The sequence below is a fragment of the Bos javanicus genome, chromosome 24 (assembly GCF_032452875.1).
Source record: "Bos javanicus breed banteng chromosome 24, ARS-OSU_banteng_1.0, whole genome shotgun sequence".
Taxonomy (NCBI): domain Eukaryota; kingdom Metazoa; phylum Chordata; class Mammalia; order Artiodactyla; family Bovidae; genus Bos; species Bos javanicus.
The window spans coordinates 40,512,802-40,535,095 of NC_083891.1; the positions used below are offsets into that span (position 1 = coordinate 40,512,802).

The 22,294-nt window shown below is 43.9% G+C and overlaps 1 protein-coding gene across 5 annotated transcripts in view; it reads left to right on the top strand.

Annotated features, from left to right (window-relative positions):
• PTPRM (protein tyrosine phosphatase receptor type M) overlaps positions 1–22,294 on the top strand; it is a 662,162-nt gene that overhangs the window by 157,050 nt on the left and 482,818 nt on the right. For all 5 annotated transcript variants that reach the window (XM_061399910.1, XM_061399904.1, XM_061399907.1 and 2 more), the window contains exon 2: positions 6,456–6,578. In XM_061399910.1, the coding sequence (XP_061255894.1) occupies positions 6,456–6,578 (123 nt within the window). The remainder of the gene's footprint in view (positions 1–6,455; positions 6,579–22,294) is intronic.

The window sequence follows — 22,294 nt, forward strand, 5'->3', positions numbered from 1 at the left end:
TTTCTGAAAAAGCATTTATTGGGTGCCTACCATGTACAGACCAGCCCTCTGGTGACTCAGACAGTAAAGAATCTGACTGCAATTCGGGAGACCCAGGTTCAATCCCTGGGTTGGGAAGATCCCCTGGAGAAGGAAATGGCAACCCACTCCAGTATTCTTGCCTGGGAAATCCCATGGACAGAGGAGCCTGGTGAGCTATAGTCCATGGGGTCGCAAAGAGTCAGACATGACTGAGTGAATATCACTTTCACTTTACCATGTACTAGCTCTCAGGAATATCAAGATGACTAAGAGTTATAATGATCTAAATGCTTTTTGAGGGGATTCCCTGGTGGTCCATTGGTTAGGACTCTTGTGTTTTCACTGCCAAGGACATGGGTTCAAGCCCTGGTTGGGGAACAAAAAGATCCCACAAGCTGGGGCAGCATGGCCAAAATAATGAAAATAAAATAGCTTTTGAGAAGAATTCCTAGGCTTCTGGACACCTGTTTCTTTTAAACTCTGAAGTTTTTATAAAACAACAACAACAAAAAACCCATGGTTCCATCTTATTTCTAGAACCTATCGTGCATTGCTTCAGTAATAGCACAGGTTGGCTTCAGGTCTTAGTTGAGGAGTAAACATATAAATTCATGGCAGTCCACCAAGACTTTTTTGAGAGAAGCAATATTCATAAAGACCATTTTGAGGGAGGTTACAGTTTTATCCGAGAATGCTCTGAGCTCCCACTTAATCAAGTTTATCTAATTGAAGTTGGATGACATGCTGTCCTGACATGTTAACAAATGGACCCTAGAATCTGTGGCTCCATTGCGGTGGTTGCTCCTGAGAACTGTGTTCATTAATGCATATTGATTGCTTCATCCTGGTGCCCTGGGAAGAGAGGTCCCTCCCTCTGGATGTAGGATTAGGAGTTGTGTTTCTTTCCAGTTTTTAGTTTGGGAGATACTGTCACACAGTGTTAAGAATGTGGGTTTTCAAGACAGGATGCCTGGGTTCAAGTCTCTGCATCACTGTCTTCCACCTTTGGAAACTTCTGTGCAAGCTCTCAACCCTTCTGTGCCTCATTTTCTGTAACTGTAAAATGGGGATCATGGTACCTATGTTGTTGGGTTGGTGTGAGCGTTGAACAAGTCCTTAGACATTGTGAAAGTGAGAAAGTAAAAGTGCTAGTCACTCAGAAGTGTCTGACTCTTTGCTACCTCACAGACTGTAGCCCACCAGGCTCCACTATCCATGGAATTCTCCGGGCAAGAATACTGGAGTGGGTTGCCATGCCCTTCTCCATTAGTAAATGGAAACCCCTGTTACTAGCTTTAGTATGTATATTATCATCTCCTAGATACTGTGGATTGTGTAATCAGTCATTATTTCCTCTTGGCACTGGCTACCCCAAAGCTCAGAGTGAAATACATGGCCAGTGAATGAGCCTAATGACTTTTAAAAAAATTATTTGGTGATAATGGGGGAGTCCTCTCCATAATCCTGATATCATCTTATTCTTACTCCCCCCCCCACTACTTTTCTTGCTTTTCAATTTTCACTTTTCTTTAATTGTATTAATTTAATTGGCATGTTACTATGTTGCATTGCCTGGAACAAGCCTTATCATCCTTGTTGTCCGTTACCTGGATATTGACACCCGCTGACGCTTCCTTTCACATAATAGCTCCTTATTCCCTCACAGGTTGTGTGTTGTATGCAGATTTGCTAAGGAAAAGCCTTTCTCAAGGTACAATGGAGGCGCGTGTGTGTATTGATGTAAGAGAGAGAACAACAGAGAAGCAGATCACCACTCATCTGGCTTGCATCACCTTTCCTTCATCACGTATTTGACCTTGGGTTTAGTCCTGATTCGGAGAAGGCAATGGCACCCCACTCCAGTACTCTTGCCTGGAAAATCCCATGGATGGAGGAGCCTGGTGTGCTGCAGTCCATGGGGTTGCTAGGAGTTGGACACGACTGAGTGACTTCACTTTCACTTTTCACTTTCATGCATTGGAGAAGGAAATGGCAACCCACTCCAGTGTTCTTGCCTGGAGAATCCCAGGGACGGGGGAGCCTGTTGGGTTGGCGTCTATGGGGTCACACAGAGTCGGACACGACTGATGTGACTTAGCAGCAGCAGCAGCAGTTAGTCCTGATTCCCCTTCTCAAAAGAGAAATAATTTACCTTGACTGGTGGATGAATATGGTCCAGCTGTGGGCTGTTGGGTGTTGGTCCAATGCCCAGAGTTCTGGAGAAAACTTGGCAATTTGTTGCCAACAGTATTCCTCTACATGATGGTAAGCTGTCCATGTTATCCTGAAACTGCAGGTGACTTATTTTTGGAAAGTCTTCATCTCATGATGTTTCTGGGATTTTGCTTCCTTGTCACATTCTTCACTGGCCCCAAGGCACTCACTTGATAAGCCCAGCAAGCTCTGTTCTTTGCTCTTGTGGTGCCATGGAGAAGTCCACACTGTTCAATTTCCCTACAGAGTACATGTTACCATTTCTAATTATTTATTCCAGCCACTTGCAGTGCAGTGAACTCCTGAGAGTCCTTGTAGAAGATACAAATGGTAAGGAAGATTTGTTGTTCAGTCACTCAGTTGTGTCTGACCCTTTGCGACCCCATGGACTACAGCACGCCAGGCTTCCCTGTCCCTCTCTATCTCCCAGACTCTCTATCTTCACTCAAACTCATGTTCATTGAGTCGCTGATGCCATCCAACTATCTCATCCTCTGTCACTCTCTTCTCCTCCTGCCTTCAATCTTTCCTAGCATCAGGGTCTTTTCCAATGAGTTGACTCTTTGCATCAGGTGGCCAGAGTATTGGAGCTTCAGCTTCAGCATCAGTCCTTCCAATGAATATTCAGAGTTGATTTAAGACCTTAGCTTAAATCCTAGTAAGATTATTAGTAATAGCTTTTACTAATTAGTAATAATAATTAGTAGTAGTAGTAATAGCTGATACTGGTGGACTTGCTAACTCTGTTAGACCAGCCACACTTGCTGCCGAACTGACTTATCAGAAACACCGAGTGAGATACATGTTATATTCATTTCGTTGGTAAAGACATTGGGGTTCAGAGAGGCTAAATGATTTGTCTACAAACACAAAGTCAGTGGGACAAGAATAAGGAAGTGCCAGGTGTCTGACCCTGGAACCTGTTCACATCATGTCTACCCAGAGTTGCCTTGAAATCGAAAAGCTTCACTGTGCTCTCTATCCCATTGCTGTTAACCTGACTCTTGGCTTATTTCATCTCAGTGGACCACCTTTGCTGTTTTAGGGTTCTGTGTCCGTTGGATGAAGGCCAGTGATGGGTCTCTAGGTGTGTAGGGAGACATAGGTTGGGGCAACAGGAAATCCAGTCTGTGCCACTTCCCCGTGGTTCCATAGTCCTGTGTGGATTCTCTGTTTTCCTTCAAGTGGTAAAAGCAGCTTTATATAATAGGGATATTATATCCTTGTACCAGCATTGTATTAGTCGTTGGGGTTTGCTTCAGCCATACCACCTCTCACCATTGTATTTGCTTATTGGAGAAGGAAATGGCAACCCACTCCAGTATTCTTGCCTGGAGAATTCCAGGGACAGAGGAGCCTAGTGGGCTGCCATCTATGGGGTTGCACAGAGTCAGACATGACTGAAGTGATTTAGCAGCAGCAGCAGTGCCAAGAACTGGTTCCTAAACCACATCTTTAACCAGCCTTCCGTTGTTTTGCTGATGCCCCAAGCTATTTCTCACTGCGTAAGATTGCACGGCAGGACTTTCATCAGAGTACTGTCTGTGCTTCCACTGGGGGTCCCTTTTCTGTCAAAATTCATGCTTCTTTCTTTCTTTTGAATATTACAAGTGCTACTGCTGTTTGGGTTTATTCCTGCAGCAGTAAGGCTATTTTCTATATCAAAATTAGGGCTTGCAACCAAGAGAAAATATTTCTCATAAATGTTTGCATAGTCTTCTAACATTTCTTACCCGAAATTGTAAAGTTGTTAGTATTACATGCTTGAAACAAAGCCACTCTGTTTCTGAACTTGTTAAAGCTGAATAAGAGGGAAATATAAATTACCAGTTGTTGTCAAGGTGAAGTATTGAGTTAATGCTGTGTCTTTATAATGAGTTTTCTGTTCCCAACAGAATGTTTAATTGGGAAGTTCTGTTAAAAGCGTTACAGAAGATGGTGTCCAGGGCCACTGGAGCTAGTGACTTAATACAAAGAGTGAAAGAGGAGGGACATGTCTTAAAATGCCCCTATGTCCCTTGAACATCTTTTATCAGTGATTTGGAGGCTGACAGCAAGCATGCTTCGTCAAACTTGCAAATAACCCAGACCTAGGTAGGATAACTTAACACCCAAATGACAAAATCAGGATTGCAGAAGCTCTCACCAGGCTGGAGAGATGTACTGACAACAGAGATGGGGTTTAGAAAGGGAAAATGTAGAAAGTCACTTCCCTTATTGCAAAGGGGAGAAGGGGCTCGATGGCAGAGGTATGAGGAAACGTGTGGGATTCCAGGCTCCAGGAATCCCAGGATGGGCCAGCCCTCAGCTCAGGCTGTTGACAGAGCAAGAGGTCAAGGGAAGTAGTCAGTCGAATTGGGGCTGCAGTACTGGGAGTCCCTGGTTTAGATGAGCGTTGATAAACTTGACCGTGTTTAGAACACCTGCCTCCATAGTGAAGGTCTGAGAGCCTTCTAGTGGGAGGGAGGGAGGGAGGGGAGCAAAACATGTTTTGCCTGGAGAAGCAAAAACATAGAACTTGACAGCTCTTTTTAAATAGCTTTCTTGTGTAAGAACGGGGATTTTTCACTGTTTCTTCACAGGGAAGAGCTAAGATAGATGGGTATACATTTCAGGAAGCTACATTTGGGCCTTTTTAAAGGAATCGTCTACAATCAGAGGGATGTTTTCTAAATTCTGGGTGCCCACCTGTTCAGAGGGCTTCCCAGATTCTGCTTGCTGATACAAGGGATGCCGGAGGTGTGGGTTCTATCCCTGAGTTGGGAAGATTCCCTGGAGATGGAAGTGGCAACCCACTCCAATATTCTTGCTTGGAAAATCCCATGGACAGAGGAGCCTGATGGGCTACACTCTTTGGGGTCGCAAAGAGTCAGACGGGACTGAGCACGCACGCACCTGTTCGGAAGCTGTCTGTCTGTCTAGAAGGTTGTAGAATTGATGTAAGCAAGTGGATGGAAATTGGACTAGGGGACCCTATGTCTGAGTGTGTGCAACTACTTTATTATTTTATTTATCTTTTTGCTGCCAGGGCATATGGTACAGCCACAGTGAAATTATATTCTTACACTTGTGTTTTCTTGACCAGACCCTCAATTCTCGTCATTGGCAAGTGATTATAATTAATCTTTTAAATTGATATAATTAATAACATTCTATGATAATGGGCAGTAGAATTTTCATGATAATTAAGATGATTGATATAATCCTTCACTTTGGCAATGTGAAACTTGATGCTATAATGATTCAGGGTAACAAGAGACATTTGAGAGGATGTGGGTGGGACTTTTTGAATCATCAGTGTGTCCCCAGATGCTGAAACAGCGGACCTGCTTTGCATATACTGCATTTTCTTTTATTCTTTGTTTCTTTATTTAAGTAGCTTCATTTTTAGCTTCAACATCCAGCAGATGTTTGCCCCATGTTTAATTTTGAATTTATCCTTGCCTTTAAAAATTGTGTGGACTGTAAGCAAATTTTTAATCTCTTTTAATTTTGAGACCTCAAATCTCCAAAGTATTAAAGCAAAACCCGTTTTTGTGTTAGATTTAGAATAATCCTTAGACAAATATTTTTCAAGCAAGGTCTACAATCTCTACTGTTTTGTCCCTGACCAGTATGCCAGTGTTATGATGGAAGTATTTCTCTTTTCATTTTTTGGACAAATTATAATTTTTTTTTTCTTTTGAAGACATGTTGAATACCTAGGATGGTTCTATTAAAGTTTTGAACACAAGTTAATTATGCCAACTTCATATGAATCTGGAAAATATGAATTATAAATTTGCTTCATTTTTACTTTCAACTGGGCTGCCCCAGTGCTTTGCAGGTAAAGAATCTACCTGCAATGCAGGAGACACGGGTTCAGTCCCTGGGTCTGGAAGATCCCCTAGAGGAGGGCATGGCAGCTCACTCCAGTATTTTGGCCTGGAGAATCCCATGGCTAGAGGAGCCTGGTGGCCTTCAGTCCAAAGGGTCACAAAGAGTCAGACACAACTGAATGGCTATTACAAAGATGTCAGAGTCTTTTGGGGAAACAATATAATTTAGAATTATTGACAAGGCATGTCTAGTACTCAGACAACACTTACTTAGGATGCAGTGGGGTCAGGGTCAAATTGAGTTGAGCATCAATTGTGGGTTTACGGTTCTCTGCAGTCAATGTAGCTTATCCCAGAGGTCTAGTCATTATTAATATCACTCTCCTTTCTTTTACGTTTTAGGTGGTTGCCTCTTTGATGAGCCTTACAGCACATGTGGATACAGTCAGGCTGTAGATGATGAGTTCAACTGGGAGCAAGTGAACACTTTGACCAAACCAACCTCTGACCCGTGGATGCCATCAGGTTTGCTTTTAGTTTTAAGTTCTCTTTTTATAAACAAAGGTGCAGAAGAGTCTTAATATCACAGTCAGTGTCCCCTGGGTGTTGGTCGAATGAGGGAGGGTATTGGCTTTTGATTTTGGTGGCGAAGGCTGGTTATCTTATGAGGATGGTTCAAGAGAACCAATGACAGAGAGTTGACCCTTGTATCTCTACCTTTAAAGTCTAATTAAAGTTTACTTCCTTTATCTTTGGATTCATCCTTGCTAGATTAATGAGCATCACCCAATGGGATCCTTTCCCAGGAAGCAGAAATTATGGGAAATAGATTGATGTCTCTTCTGGCGAATGTGTCTGGTAGTTAGAACTCTAGCTGGGGAATCCAGATAATAAAGCCTCCATCACAAATAGGAGACCTGGGAAAGTGACTCACCTTGCACCTGGGGAATCTAGGAGGATGCTCGTGGTCTTGAAAGCATTTGGATAAAAAGGTCTGCGTACATGTGGATCCTTTTTCCACTGTAGAAACGCTTAGTAAGTTTTTGGATGAGTGAGAAACATTTGACCAGCTAGATTCTACTTCTTTTTTGCAAGGAAGAGCAGGAAGATGATGACTTACAGACTCTGATCAGTTGGAGGTTGATCATTTTAATAGACACCAGTTTTAGGCTGTGCGTTGCCCATCCCTTTAAAATGTTAGATTTGCAGATTCACTTAACAAATGGGGTGATGAGCGTACCCCATTCGGGATTCAAGCTGGAAGAGATGTTATTCTATATTGGGTTTCAGATAAAGCACAATTTTTATACTTTTTAAGTGGCTATTGAGGTCTTCATTCATGTATCTAGATTTAGCAGTATTTACATTTATTAAGTAGTCTTGGAAAGGTAGCTTGTGAACATGAAGTAGGTTTAATGGTGTTTGGTGATGCTTTTACAATTATGATGCCCACCACGTTCTTCCCACCTCCTTCCCACATTTAACTCCTTATAACTTCAAAGAGAGGAACCTTGAGCTCCTGAGCACTGTGGTTTCAACTGGACCTCAAATCTATGCTAGTTCTTGGTGACTTCCCCACAGCTGACCATCTCCTCTCCTGTCTCTCTCTTTCTCGTGTAAGTAAGTGCTTTTGAATGTTGTGTTTGAGTCAGTGGTTCTTTAGTTGTTTTTCCGGTCTAATCTGGTTTCATTCTTGTCAGTGATGGGGAGCTGGATGGGGGACATAGCAGCCCCCCTCGGGGGAGCTGACCTTTCCCAAGAGGCTTCTCACCCTGAAGGCCTTTGCTCTCACCTGCTCTTAATGAAAGAGTATGTGTGTGTGGAGTTAGGTGCTTGGCCCTCAAAAGCCAGTAAACAGGCCAGGTTGGTGAAAAGGAAAGTTTGCTTTATTTAAGCAGCAGCAGCAGCAGATGCCAGCAACTGGGAGGAGGAGGGGGAAGGTGGCGGACATCTGTCCAAAGACTGACTCCCCACCCCAACAAGCAGGGGGTGAGAGCTTTTATAGACGGAGTTGGGAAAGGGGTTACATGCAGAAACAGCACAGTCCTCTCTAACAGTCATCTTCGAATCGGTCATCAGTGGTCTGACCAGCAACACTGTGGTTGTTTTAGGTACAGTTCATCTCAGTTCCAGGGTCCATTTGTTCCCATTTCTTTGCAGTCAGTTCTCAGAAGTGTGGCAGCTCATGTCCTGGGTACAGTCTGGTCATCATGTAGTTAACTTCTTTACCCGGTGCTTTGGTATCTGTAAGACAACTCCTAGGATATGGCTCAGAATATTATCTGTAGCCCCTGAGAAAGAACTGAAGGTCCTTGACTATGCTTAATGACTACATTATTATTATTTAGTCTCCTTGGACTGTTTTCCTTTGTTTCAGCATCTCTCACTGCTCTGAATAAATGTATCCTTTGCCTGAAGTTTCCCACAGACAGAAGGCAGGCAGAAGACATGAGACGGGAGAGGGGAGGGGAGGCAAGGACACAGGGTCCTGCTCCATTTCAGTCTCTCTCTCGAGCCTAGGTCCAGGGAGGTTGGGAGGATACTCAAATTCAGTCTTGGGAGTTTTCTCCACAAGAGTGAACCTGGGTTTTCTTTGTTTATTATTTTCAAATTTGGTGAACATTTTGTAATTCTCCACAGTAGGTACTTGGTTTCATTTTCGTGGTCCTTTAGATTGAAGCCTGACTTGGAAACGCTGACTTTTACAAAAGAGCCTCAGTAATGCTGGATCTTCAGCAGCCTCCGTTGGTTCTATTTTTGTTACAGGATGACCTACCTCTCTCCGCAAAGGAGTGCAAGGAATAGCTTCTTGTTACCATTCATCCTTTTCTTCTTTGTGATGTCCCGTAAGACCATCTCACACCAAGCTGTCCAGGCTTTAAACACAGAAAGGGTGGGTTTCTAGCTGAGGCCATTAGAAAGATGATAACACACTCAAAGACCGTCTGTGCTCTGGAGCAATCGGTTTGTAATTGAAGCAACACAGGTGAAGTGACTTTGCAAAGTTTTGGCCTTTGAAGGCCCTTCTGCCTTTGGAAGCATGAAGTGGAGGCATTTTAAATATTCTTCCTGAATTTATTCTGCTTCTGTTGATTAATAGAAAACTTGGGGATTCATATTAGGACTTCTGCATGTGGGCTCTTAGCTACCCAACTAGGGATGAAACCCACGCCTTCTTCATCGGAAGGCACAATCCTAACCACTGGGCTGCCAGGGAAGTCCCTATAGCAGGTTCTTATCAGTTATCCATTTTATATTATAGTAATGTGTGTATGTCAATCCCAATATCCAAATTTATCCCTCCCCCTCCTCCACCTTGGTAGCCATAAAGTTTGTTTTCTACAGCTGTGACTGTCTTTCTGTTCTGTAAATAGGGTCATTTGTACCATTTTTTTTGGATTCTGCATGCAAGTGATATCATATCCAATCACTTTATGTATTGCAGTGCATCGTGTGGTTTCACATGTAGACTAAAAGGTATTGATTATTTCATGGTACAGAAACATCCACACAAGTTGACAATGGTTATTTTTTTTTTATATTGTTAAAGTATTTGTACTGGACCTTAGGGCTCCAGTTATGAAATGAATATTTAACATGCTCCATATCTTATGTATTAGAAGTGTGATTCTGTTTATAAAAAATTTAAAGAATAAGTTCATCCATGGGGCTTCCCTGGTGGTCCAGTGGTTAAGAATCCACCTTGCAATGCAGGGAACGTGGGCTCAATCCCCAGTCCAGGAGGATCCCACATGCCATAGAACAGCTAAACCCATGTGCCATGACTACTGAGCCCATGCCACAGTGAGAAACCCGAACTAGAGAGTAAGTCCCACTCGCTGCAACTAGAGAAAGTCTGTGTGCAACAACAAAGACCCCACGCAGCCAAAAACAAACAAATAAATAAATAAAATTTAAAATAGAAAATAATTTCATCCATAATATTGAAAAATTAAAGGCAGCTTACAACCATAGTGAATAGTGAAAGTCGCTCAGTCATGTCCAGCTCTTTGTAACCCCTTGGACTATACAGTCCATGGAATTCTCTAGGCCAAAATACTGGAGTGGGTAGCCTTTCCCTTCTCCAGGGGATCTTCCCCATCCAGGAATCAAACCAGGGTCTCCTGCATTGCAGGTGGATTCTTTACCAACTGAGCTATCCGGGAAGCCCAAGAAGAAAGGCACTTATATCCCCATGGTATAAATAACCTCTAAAAAGGCTGTAATGAAACAAATGGGGTCTTAGTACTGGGAAAACCTCAGTGCTCTTCCAGCTTGTGCAGTGTGCATCCTGGCAACCTCGCGTGGCCCCCACATCTTGGTTTTACCTAACTCAAATTGGGAATGACAGGCTTGCCGATCTTCATGCAGGTGCTGTGAGTGAGGATTAAGTCATTTCCGTGGCTGCCCATGTGAAAGGCAGAGAGAGGCCCGTGCAGGATGTAGGAGCAAGGTAGACTCTTAGCACGATGACCCAGAAAATAGAAAAAAAAATTGCCTGCATATATTTGTTTGGGGAAAGATGATAGATTGACAGTCAGAGGAACTGCAGTTTCCTCTTCGGGCACATTCATCAGGCATACTTTCCTCTTATTAGGGAAGATGTCCCAGTGTATTCACACTTCAGAGCTTTTACAGGGCTCAGTGAGTGACAAAGACCAGACGACTTTGGGCTTGAAAAGACATGTTTCCTCCTTAAATTTCAATGTGTATCTAGTGGGTAATATTTTTGGCACAGAGCAGTCACACAGTTGTTTAATTATCTCATTCATTCTTTGAATCTGTCAACATTCACAAATATTTATTGAACACCTGCTATGTACAAGGCATCGTTCTAGAGGCTTGGGCTTTGTCACTGAGTGAACCCAATAAGGATGCTTTCCCTAACAGTGCTCCCACATTCTGGTGAAATGATTCTTGCGTTGCCAAAAGACCAGATCCTATAAGACCATGTTTCCCCTCACTCATTAATGACTTTCTGGATGTAAAAATGTAAAAGGTAATAAACAATTCAGTTCATCAGACTCAGCACAGGGTAGCATCAAATTTAGCTTTCTTGGCTGTGCTATCTCTTAAAAAGACACAAAAAACAAAAGCCGAGCCCCCCGCCCCCAACAAAAATCAAAATCTCAGGCAAGTAGCAGCACAGTGTCTTCTGGTAATTCTCCCTTATCAACCAAAGTAATCTTATGCACCCAGATAACTCCTAGCCATTGCTAGCACTTACTTCTTTGCTGTGCATCCTCTGATTTTTGTGATGGCCTTGGGAGGTCAGATGGCATTATCTCTGTTTTACACCTTATTAGGACTCAAGTTCGGAGAAGGCAATGGCAACCCACTCCAATACTCTCGCCTGGAAAATCCCATGGATGGAGGGGCCTGGTGGGCTGCAGTCCATGGGGTCACTAGGAGTCGGACATGACTGAGTGACTTCACTTTCACTTTCATGCATTGGAGAAGGAAATGGCAACCCACTCCAGTGTTCTTGCCTGGAGAATCCCAGGGACGGGGGAGCCTGGTGGGCTGCCATCTATGGGGTTACACAGAGTCCGACACGACTGAAGCGACTTAGCAGCAGCAGCAGGACTCAAGTTCAGAGAAAGTGCACCTGCCCCAGGCTTATAGGTGAGAGGAAAAAAACCCTGTTTGCTGTTTTGAGTGTTGGGGGTAAACGTCCCACCAGAGCACTTGCATCTGGGGGGGGTGGGGGCAGCCTTCAACCCAGGTGGGCGCTGTCTGGATCACCTTGAAATGGGCACGGAGGTTCTCCTTGTGGGGCTGTGCCCCCTCTGGGTCAGATTCTGGCTCTGGGTCTTCACAATCATGGACCTCACCAGGCTCTTTAGCTCTTGGGTCCCCAGTCTCCTCACGGGTGTAGGACGAGTTAGTTGTCCGCATTTGTGGCGTGATGGCCAGGGGCCTGACTGTCGGGGCTGCAGCGGCAACAGTGGAGTCTGCCCTCTGCTGAATGAGTCCCCCAGAGGCAGAAGGCAGGCAGCTGATAAGCGGACAGACTTGGTGGCTCAGATGGTAAAGAATCTGCCTACCATGTGGAAGACCTGGGTTCGTTCCCTGAGTTGGGAAGATGCCCTGGAGAAGGCAACGGCTACCCACTCCAGTATTCTGGCCTAGAGATTTCTGTGGACAGAGGGGCCTGGTGGGCTACAGTCCATGGGGTCGGACACAGCTGAGCATGTTTCACTTTATAGCACCATGGGGAGACATGCTAAGAACTGTGAAGGAAAACCGAACCAGGACAAGGGCTTAGCGAGGGATGGGAGCAGCAGATAAGAACAGCTGCTCTGTGAGCAAAGATGGGGTGCCCTTGGGATCAAGGAGGCCAGGAAGGTGAGTGACCTCCCAAAGGGAAAAGCAGGGACAAAGACCTGGGGGCAGGTCTGCGGGGAGGGGACCATCAGCTCTACAGAAGCCCCAAGGCCTTGGGAAGGCATCTAAAACCCGCCTCCTGGGGTGATTGACCAGGGGAGCCCAAAGGGTCCACTTCAGGAACTTTGCCTCCTACCTGGCCCAGCACAGCGTTCAAGAAAAGCCCTCCTTTTATCATTATTAAGTGACCTTTCAGGAGCAGTAGGCATGAATCCGTCTCTTAGCTTAATTTGAACTCTGAAGTGGGCAGTTTCTGCTGATTTCTTATTTTCTCTTCTAAGTGATACCAAATAAGAAACAAAAGGTATAATTTCTGTATGGATTAATTAGAAAGCTGAAAGAAGCCCATTAAAATGTAAACCTATTTTGCCAGGATGGTGGGATTTGGGATAATTGTCCTGTCACGTATATATCACACATTTTTCTTTATAAGTTTAACTTCATGGTAAAAAAGATTATAAAGTACTTAAAAAGTCTTCTTTTGAAAAGTGTCTGGATTTTTAATAATTAAGTGTTCCAAGGGGGCCAGTATATTCTGTAAGACTACTTATTTCAATAATTTATATTTAGTGTTCCCATGAATGCTTTCCTTTAGATTTATTCTAAATTCCTGTCTTGTCTGATTGGAAACTGTTACAAAAAGTTATTTCTGTCTATTTCTTAAATATTTGCTAAAAAGTATGCAAGCCAACCTGTATCTATAAATATATATATTTTTAACATAGGTTTATTTCTTGGTTAATTTCTCGTAAAATTGTACAGGATGACATCATGAGTTATGTGAGAGCAAGTAATGGAATAAACAGGCAGACCAGTGGTGACAGAAACTGTAAATCTCTCTGAGTCTGAGTGGAGGCAGGGCGAGAGGGGCGAGGGCTGGGGTCCAGGGGGATGGGACCACCAGGCAGCTGTGATTGCTGGGCTGAGAAATGCCCATCCAGGGGCTGGCGGGCACCCACGTTTCTATGTTCCGTGTGCAGGTGCCCTGGAGCTGGGCCGGGCCCTGTTGTCGGAATGAAGGAGGCTGGAGAGAAGGAATAGTCTTACAGTCTTCCAAGCTACCTTGGACGGCAGAGGGGCAGCGGGTGGGACTGGGCTGAAGACCCGAGAACCCGTAGCCTGAGGTAGTCTTGCCCTCGGGTCCAGCCGGCGGCAGCCTCTCTTGATGGAGGGTAGGTGTTTGGGTTAGAGGGGTTTTGGGTGGGCCGCTGAGGTGATGGCTGGCAGGTGAACAGTGGCTTGAAGCTGCCCTCACACAGACACTGGCGTGGGAAGTACCTGGGCCATTCTGTGTGGCCAGGGGCTCTGGTCACCCCCGTCTCCAGCCTGCGTCAGGCCAGACCATCACAGGGGCGAGGTCTCCTTTTAGCACCTTCGGGGCCTTCCGTGGTTCAAGTAACGGAAGAGAATAAAAACATTCAAAGATGAACTAGTTGAGCATGGGTTGTTCTTTTCATCATAAGCCCAAGAGGGAGATAAAGTCCCTTCCCTTTTTGGGGCTCCAGCCTGTGAGGCCCTGGGTGCGCTCTGGGCACTGGATGTAGTGATGACGTGGGGCCAGTCTCCCAGAGCTTCTGCCAGCTCTAGTGGGGGTCTGGCTGCTCCCCAGTCAGAGGCCAGGGGCTGAAGGCCAGCGGAAGGCCTCCAGGAGGAGGCGGCACCCTAGAGGGTCCAGGGGAGCATGAGGAGCAGGCCAGAGCAGGGGGCAGGCCGGGCGGAAGGAGCACCCTGTCTGAGGCAGTGCTGGCCGAGGGCAGGGCACGGGAACTGCAGATGGTTAGGACCGCAGGCATCATGGACAGGGAAGAGGGCACTAGGGGGCGAGGCTGGAGTAAGGACCCCCCAACTCCCACAGAGGCTGCCCTGAGCTGGTGGAGGATTCCCAGGAAGGAGGCAGTGTGACTCTCGATTTCTGATTAGAGACAGCAAGAAGCAAACTGACTATGCACAGAGGGAAAGAATCTCTCATACAAGGGAGCAGAAAAAGATAGAAGAAGAAAACTTGGTTAGTAAGTAAGTATCACAAAGCAGAGAAATGTGTAGGAGAATTCCCTAGTTCTTAGAAGATTAATCTTACAAGTGTGTGTGTGTTTATGTGTGACAGAGTATGTGTGCACACGTGGTAACATCTTGTGTGTACATGCTAAGTTGCTTTAGTCACCTGTGACTCTTTGTGAGTCCATGGACTGTAGCCCGCCAGGCCTCACTGTCCATGGAATTCTCCAGGCAGGAATACTGGAGTGGATAGCTGTTTCTTTCTCCAGGGGATCTTCCAGACCCAGGAGGGATTGAACCTGCGTCTTTTGCATCTCCTGCATTAGCTGGCAGGTTCTTTACCACTAGCGCCACCTGGGAAGGTGTTAACAGCTGTCAAATCGGGGTGAAGTCTATATGAGCATTTATCACGCTACTTTTTCAACTTTTTCTATAGTTTCAAAACTAAGCAAAATTTGCAATATAAACAGGAAACAAAAGAAACAGAGAGCTTCTCTGACTTCATACCAACATGATTCTTATCCATGAATGCCTCTTTGGCAAAAAGCTATCCTGTCGAATCTCATTGAAAATATTTATATTTAAAAACCCCAAGTTGACCCCTGTCTTCTCTTCTGAGCATCTCTGGATGATTCCTTGGTCTTTCCTGGAGAGGTTTAGTGGAGCTGACGGGCCGATATAAGTGACACACTTCAGGGAATTAATTTTAGGGCTTTCTAAAATGGGATGGATGCTTCACGCTGCAGTCTCATGCCTCAGTGGGTGAACCAGCTATAAAGATCGTTATCCCATTGGCAGCTATTTTGGTGGCTAACTGGAACTTTGTAAGAAGACACATAAGGAGTTATTACATTTTATTTTTGGATACATACTTGCATTCATTTGTATCCTGCCCATAATCTGGGACTGAGCACAGAAAAATTCATAAAGAATTTCTTGGCAAGCTCTGTGAAATGATTGTGCAGATCATTATTTTAAATAAGTGGCCTTTAATGCATAGTTGACTGAGATTTTATCCGAGGAGATGATGATAAATTATATCTTAAAGTGAAATTTAAAAGCTTAAGTGGCTGAAAGGGAAATAAATACGGCTATTTAATTAATTGTCGGCTGGACATCCTAGCTCCCCTCGGTGGTGGGTGACACATCCAGATAATTCATTACTCTGCCAACTCTATGCCAGATGTACGGGGTCACACGTGAATACAGCGGCCCCCTCCTAGAGGATGCCCTGAAAAGTTGGTTTTTCCAATATCCTGTTCTTATTTGAGTGCTTCAGGTTTTCTAATACAGAGCTGCTTCTTAATTTGATTTTTTCCCTGGCGCCTTCTAGGGAGCATCTTTTCTTCTGTGACCCAGAGAAAATGTACAGAATATTGAAATCTTTGGCATAAGGCTTGGAGGCATAGACTGGGTTTGGTCCAGGCAATTTTGAAGCAAATAGGAGGAATCAATGAGGTCTTGGCAGATGCAGGCGGGCCGGGAGGGCGGGGGTCGTCATCTTGGGAAGGGATGAGCCCGCTCCCACAGTCAGCCCTTTCACGCTGCTTCCTCTTCCCATCTCTGCTGACCATGACACCTGTTCTGTTAAACACACACCTTGCGGAAATTGTGTCCCCTCCCCGATTGTGCTGTATAAGCACAACGTGCCTGAGCTCCCCCCGTTGGTCCCCGTGCACTGCGGAGTGACAGGCAGCAATTTGCCAGCAGGTCAATGACTGAGCTGATGACAAGTGACCTTTCTAACACTGCAATCAATGCTTGTTATTTGGAAAACAAAATGATACAGTTTGTATTTTTCAGCGGATGGGTCATGGGAGCAGCCCACCATTGACATGTGAATTTGTTACTGGGTCTGGATGAGTCAGTTCAGACAGGAATGTTAATTTATTTGAATTGATCTGGGTCTTGCTCTTATAAAAAGGTGTTGGACATTGGGTAATGGCACAAATGTTTATGAATAATTGGTTTTACACATCAGTCAAACAGGCATTTAGAACATTCATTTTACACAGTAGTACTGTATACTAGCTTTGGCAACATATTTTGTGCAGGTTTGATGTTTTTCAGTTGTTTTGAAATTAAAAATGATTGAGATACATGAATGTGTGTGTTTTTTGTGTGGTATTAAATGCCACATGTGTGTGGTATTTAAATAGCATCTCTCTGCATGTTTCCTGAAATGGTTGTTGAGGCCCTGTGAATACATGGTCGGGAGGGTGCGTAGCTTTGGGGAGAGATACTGGGAGGAGACTGGCTGCCAGCTCTCCTGTTCTGGAAACAGGGCGGCGTGTGCACCCCTGTGCCCTCTGTTGTAAGTGTGGCCACACCTGCTGTGGCTGGCGGATGTGTGTGCAGGTGACACCTGTCCCTTTCAGGCAGAAGCTTCTAGAATCAGATTCCCCATGATGTCTTCCCTTTGTCTTGCCTTGGTGATTCAGGTGCTTTTAGCCCAACTGACAAAATGTAGAAACGATGCCCCTCCTCTGAAAGGCCCCTGCTGCCAACACACTCAGACATACATGGGCACCTGAGCGCTGGGGGCAGATGCCCGAGTGAGAGAAAAACTTCCTGTGTGAAGGCCCTGAGATTTGGGTATCGTGGGTTTTTTTTTTTTTTTTAATAGTTTTTATTTAATTCATTTATTTGGCTGCACTGAATTTCAGTTGCAACATGTGAACTCTTAATTGAGGTACATGGGATCTAATTCCCTGCTGCTGCTGCTGCTAAGTCACTTCAGTCATGTCTGACTCTGTGTGACCCCAGAGATGGCAGCCCACCAGGCTCCCCCGTCCCTGGGATTCTCCAGGCCCCTTGCATTGGGAGCGCAAAGTCTTAGCCACTGAACAGCCAAGGAGGTCCCTTGGGGTTGTTTTTGAATGATTCATAAACTTTTTGGTCTGAGGACCCCTTTACACCCTTAAAATTTTTTTTGAATATCCAAAGAACTTTTGATATTCCTATTTTCTGGATTGAAAGGTTAAACTGAATAATTTTGATAACAGAGTACGTCAGCATACATTCCATTAGTCATCAGAGCAGTGATGTGCAACTCTTAGTAGTTGTGTGTGAAATGGGAATCATAAAATCGAACAATGCCCTATTATTATCAGGAAAAATGTTTGACCTTGTGAACTCTTGGGGATTTCAGGGGTCCCTAGAAGATGCACTGAGAACCACCAACCTAGACCATCTTATGAGATACATCTCCCTTGATGATTGACAGTTAAAGGCTTGGAGGAGTCTGGAAAGAAAAGAAAAAGAGGGAAGGATTTTGTAAATACAGTTGATCCTTGAACAACGTGAGTTTGAACTGTGTGCTTCCACTTATATGCAGATTTTTTTTTTTTCAGTAGGAAACACTACAATACTGCAGGAGTCAAGATTGGTTTAATCACTGATTCTGACCTGAATGGCATATACAGAATGGCCACCTCTAAGTTATACACAGATCTTTTGTCTGAGTGGAAGGTCCATACCCCTAACCCTTGCATTGTTCAAGGGTCAGTTGTATTGCAAAAAAAGCTATCCCTGAGTGTCACAATTCACATTTTATTTCTGAATAAAGACAGTGTAACTAGTTTGTTTCTATTATTGCAGAATATTCTTTCCTTATTCTAATAAATACTCATTCAAAATGAAATAATGTACACAAGTTGCATTGTATAAAGCCACATAACTGTGAATGTTACTAGTTCTCTGAAGTTGGGTTTATGAAGTGTCATGCTGTAGAAAAATTTAAGAGTAGGGTTCATATTCATATATTTGAAATTGTTTGAGTATAGGTTTTCTGAACTGCGGTGGGTTGGATAAAGTGAATTATTTAAACTCTTTATGAGTAAGCCTGTATAAAGTCATTCAGTAGTGCCATTTCTGAGATTTTAAACTGTGGAACTGTTGTATATATTGTTGTGATAAAATAATTTCAACCCCTTTATTATGAAGTGCATAGTGACACAGTGATATAAAGATGGTTGAGCATAATTCAGGGTGACTAGGAATTGTGCTGGATAGAAATGGCATAGGAATTGATGACAAATTCGTAGGTGAACTTACCAGTCACACAGCTTCTATCAATAGCCCTGCTATGTAAGGGGATACATTTATTTCCAAAGACATGAATTCTAACAATAATTTGGTAATATTTAAAAGGCTTTGACTGACTCAATGGACATGAGTTTGAGTAAACTCCGGGAGTTGGTGGTGGACAGGGAGGCCTGGTGTGCTGCAGTCCATGGGGTCGCAAAGAGTTGGACATGACTGAGCAACTGAACTGAACTAAAAGGCATGATGGAGAAACATATCCTAAGTTTAATGTTAATATAGTCATGGAAAGAGTTACCAGGGAAGTCTAGTGATCTTTATAGGTTTTTACAACTATGAGAGATAGTTAATACTTGAGCTTGAGGATTCCTTATCAGCTGAGCCACAAGGGAAGCCCAAGAAAATTGGTTGAATGGGTAACCTATCCCTTCTCCAGTGGATCTTACTGACCCAGGAATTGAAGCGGGGTCTCCTGCATTGCAGGCGGATATGGGAGACCTGGGTTTGATCCCTGAGTTGGGAATATCCCCTAGAGAAGGGAGAGGCTACCCACTCCAGTATTCTGTCCTGGAGAATTCCATAGACTGTATAGTCCATGGGGTTGCAAAGAATCGGAGATGACCGAGCACTTTTAAGCTTGAGGAAGAAGACAGATGTGGATGACCTTTCTAGTTCTTTCTAGCACTAGAAACTTTTCTCCTTTTTCAATAAATCCTTAGGAAGCACCTGCTGTGGGCAGGCACTGTTTTTGTGTCCCAAGTGATAATGTCATGAACAACCTCAGTGCGAGGAGGCGATGTTTTCCTTGACAGAAAGTATTTCCTTGATGAAGTTTTAAAATAGAATAACGCACTGAATGGAAGACAAGAAAATTAAACTCGTGCAGTGGCAGGGACTCACTAAGGATTAATTTAATCACTAATTGCCTACCCATTATGGTGGCTTTTGAAGCCTGGGACTCACTTTAGAAAGTCCTTGTTATTCGGAGTCCTGGCAGGCTGTGAATGCTTTAACAGGCTTCCTAGGAAGATCTGATACAAAGAGCTGACTCATTTGAAAAGACCCTGATGCTGGGAAAGATTGAGGGCAGGAGGAGAAGGGGACGACAGAGGATGAGATAGTTGGATGGCATCACCGACTCAATGGACATGGGTTTAGGTAGACTCCAGCAGTTGGTGATGGACAGGGAGGCCTGGTGTGCTGCAGTTCATGGGGTCGCAAAGAGTTGGACACGACTGAGCAACTGAACTGAAGAAGATCTGATGGCTGTGATGTACAGTCAGAAGCGGCCGTCTGCCCACTGGCTGTGGCAGGCACCAACAGCTGCCCTAAGATGCCAAGAGACACCCATCTCCTTTCTTGGTAGAACTGTATGGAGGGAGGGCTCCTCCACTGATGGAGTCCTCTCTATAAAATACTTGAGCTTGACTCACACTGATCCAAGAAGTGGAGTGTTTTCTTTCATTTCAACCTTTAAGTAACAGAAGTATATACTTGTGACTGGTGCGGCCAGTCACACTTTCTTACCCCTGAAATAAAGTGGGATAATATTTTGTCTTCTTACTAACGCATCTTTTTAAAGAACTTTAAGTTTTATTTTATATTGGAGAATATTTGATGTCCAGTGTTCCATTAGTTTCAGGTGTACAGCAAAGTGATTCTGTGTATCTTTAATAAGATTTTAATCAACTTATAGCCAAATCACTTTCTAATTCGGGCAATTCCTCAAGTCCCCCAGCAGGTGGAGACGTGCGGTTTTTTTGCTCTTTGTAGGGGCTGCTTCTTGCCCCTGTGACCAGGCTACACTTCAAGATGCAGAGAAAATGCAGTGTCAGGTTCTACAGGTGAGCTAGCAGCCATGTTCTCTGCTCCCCATCCCCTCCTTATGCCTGGTTAAGAGCTCCTATTTATTTCTGTGTTTTGTAAGGTCTTCATCATTAGCAACCTTTCCCAGCATGTAAGAACAATATTTTCTTGGATGACATACGCACAACAAAGCCAACAGCAGAGAAGCCCCTGCACCCCAGGGAGGAGGTTTAAACCTTCTGTGATCTCCCCACTGGCCACACCCTGCTGTGTGCTGACTCAGAGTAAACCCCAGAGGTCAGATCTTGTTCAGCCAGCAGGGTTGACGTTGGTCAGAGATTCTGTGAGCTCAGCATCCAGAGTACAGACAGAGTATCCTCATTTGCATCTTTCCACACCCACCCAAACAGTTCAGTTCAGTTAAGTCGCTCAGTCATGTGCTACTCTTTGCGACCCCATGGACTGAGCACGCCAGGCCTCCCTGTCCTTCATTATCTTCCAGAGTATGCTCAAACGCACGTTCGTTGAGTCAGTGATGCCGTCAAACCATCTCATCCTCTGTCGCCTTCTTCTCTTCCTGGCCTCAATTTTTCCCGGCATCTGGGTCTTTTCCAATGAGTCGGCTCTTTGCATCAGATAGCCCAAGTATTGAGGCTTCAGCTTCAGCAGCAGTTCTTCCAATGAATATTCAGGGTTGATTTCCTTTAGGATTTACTGGTTTGATCTCCTTGCCCACACAAAGGAATGGTAAACAGTCCTGGTTCCAAGGAGTCTTCTGATTCAAGTAATTTGTTTCTTTTCTTTCCTTCTTGATTAACTTATACCATTCCATTCAGGAGTTAAAGAAGAGATCTTTCATCTAAGACAAACTCCATGAAACCTTCCAAAAATATTAACTGTAGGAAAGCCCTTTATGACACTTATGACAAGGCCTAAATCTTGACATTTGTTCATTTCCTGCTATTTCTACTAATCAGTGGGGGAACATGATTGGTTTTCAAATTCTTAAGTCCAGTGCTTTCTGAGCTGTTAAATTTTCCTCCAGTACATTAGAAAGGAAAGAAAGGTAACATTCTGGGGTCATTCATGGGAGCAGCTGCTAATGTTTGAGAACTGCAAGTGAGAATTTGGTTAACAAAAATATCAATAGATGGAAAACAACTCAACAACCAAACAAGTAAAAGAAAAAAAATCCAATTGTGACCAAAGGCTTTGTTCTTTAAGGAGCTAGTAGTTTATCATATTTTTGTATTATTAGACTTTCTCTATAATATGAAGATGCAGTTTACAAATAGGTTGTTTTCCAAGGGAAATCATTAATTTCATTCATAAGAGGTATTTTCATTTACTTTGTAAGTCTTTGTACAGCAAATGCAATGATAATTCCATAAATGTCTATTGAATTATTGAATGAGTTCCGAGAATAGGATTCATCCCAACTCAATAGGTCCTGTGATCTACTTCCTTATTTTCAAATTAAAGAACTTTCTAAAGAAAATGAAGCTCTTTGTGTGTGTGTGTTTTTTTCTTTTTTCCTGAAAATTTATAGAGTACAAAGATGTACTAGATACTATGACAAATAAATCTCAACATCTCAGTGTTTCAATACTGGGGGCATTTATTTTCCTTGTATATAATAATCTAGAGTGGCTCCAGTTTGGAGGTTTGGGGCTTGGGAACTCTGTTGTAGACAGACATTCAGGTTGAAAAGGATCTGCCATCTTTAGCATGTGTTCTCCAAGATTGCCCTCAAGTAAACATCTAGCTGAAAAAGCAAAGTCGTGGAGGATGGATAAGGGAGGCTTTTATGGACAGATTTGGAATGGGAGAGGAAAAAGTCATGGGACCTTGATGACCTGCAAATGCCAGAGGGTGTTCCATTTAGTGAGTGTCACCCACAAAAGAAAAAAAAAGAACACTGAATACTCACCTGCAGTCCCTGCCACACTTGGCCTTTTTGTTGTTGTTCAGTCACTAAGATGTGTCCAGCTCTTTGTGATCCCAAGGAC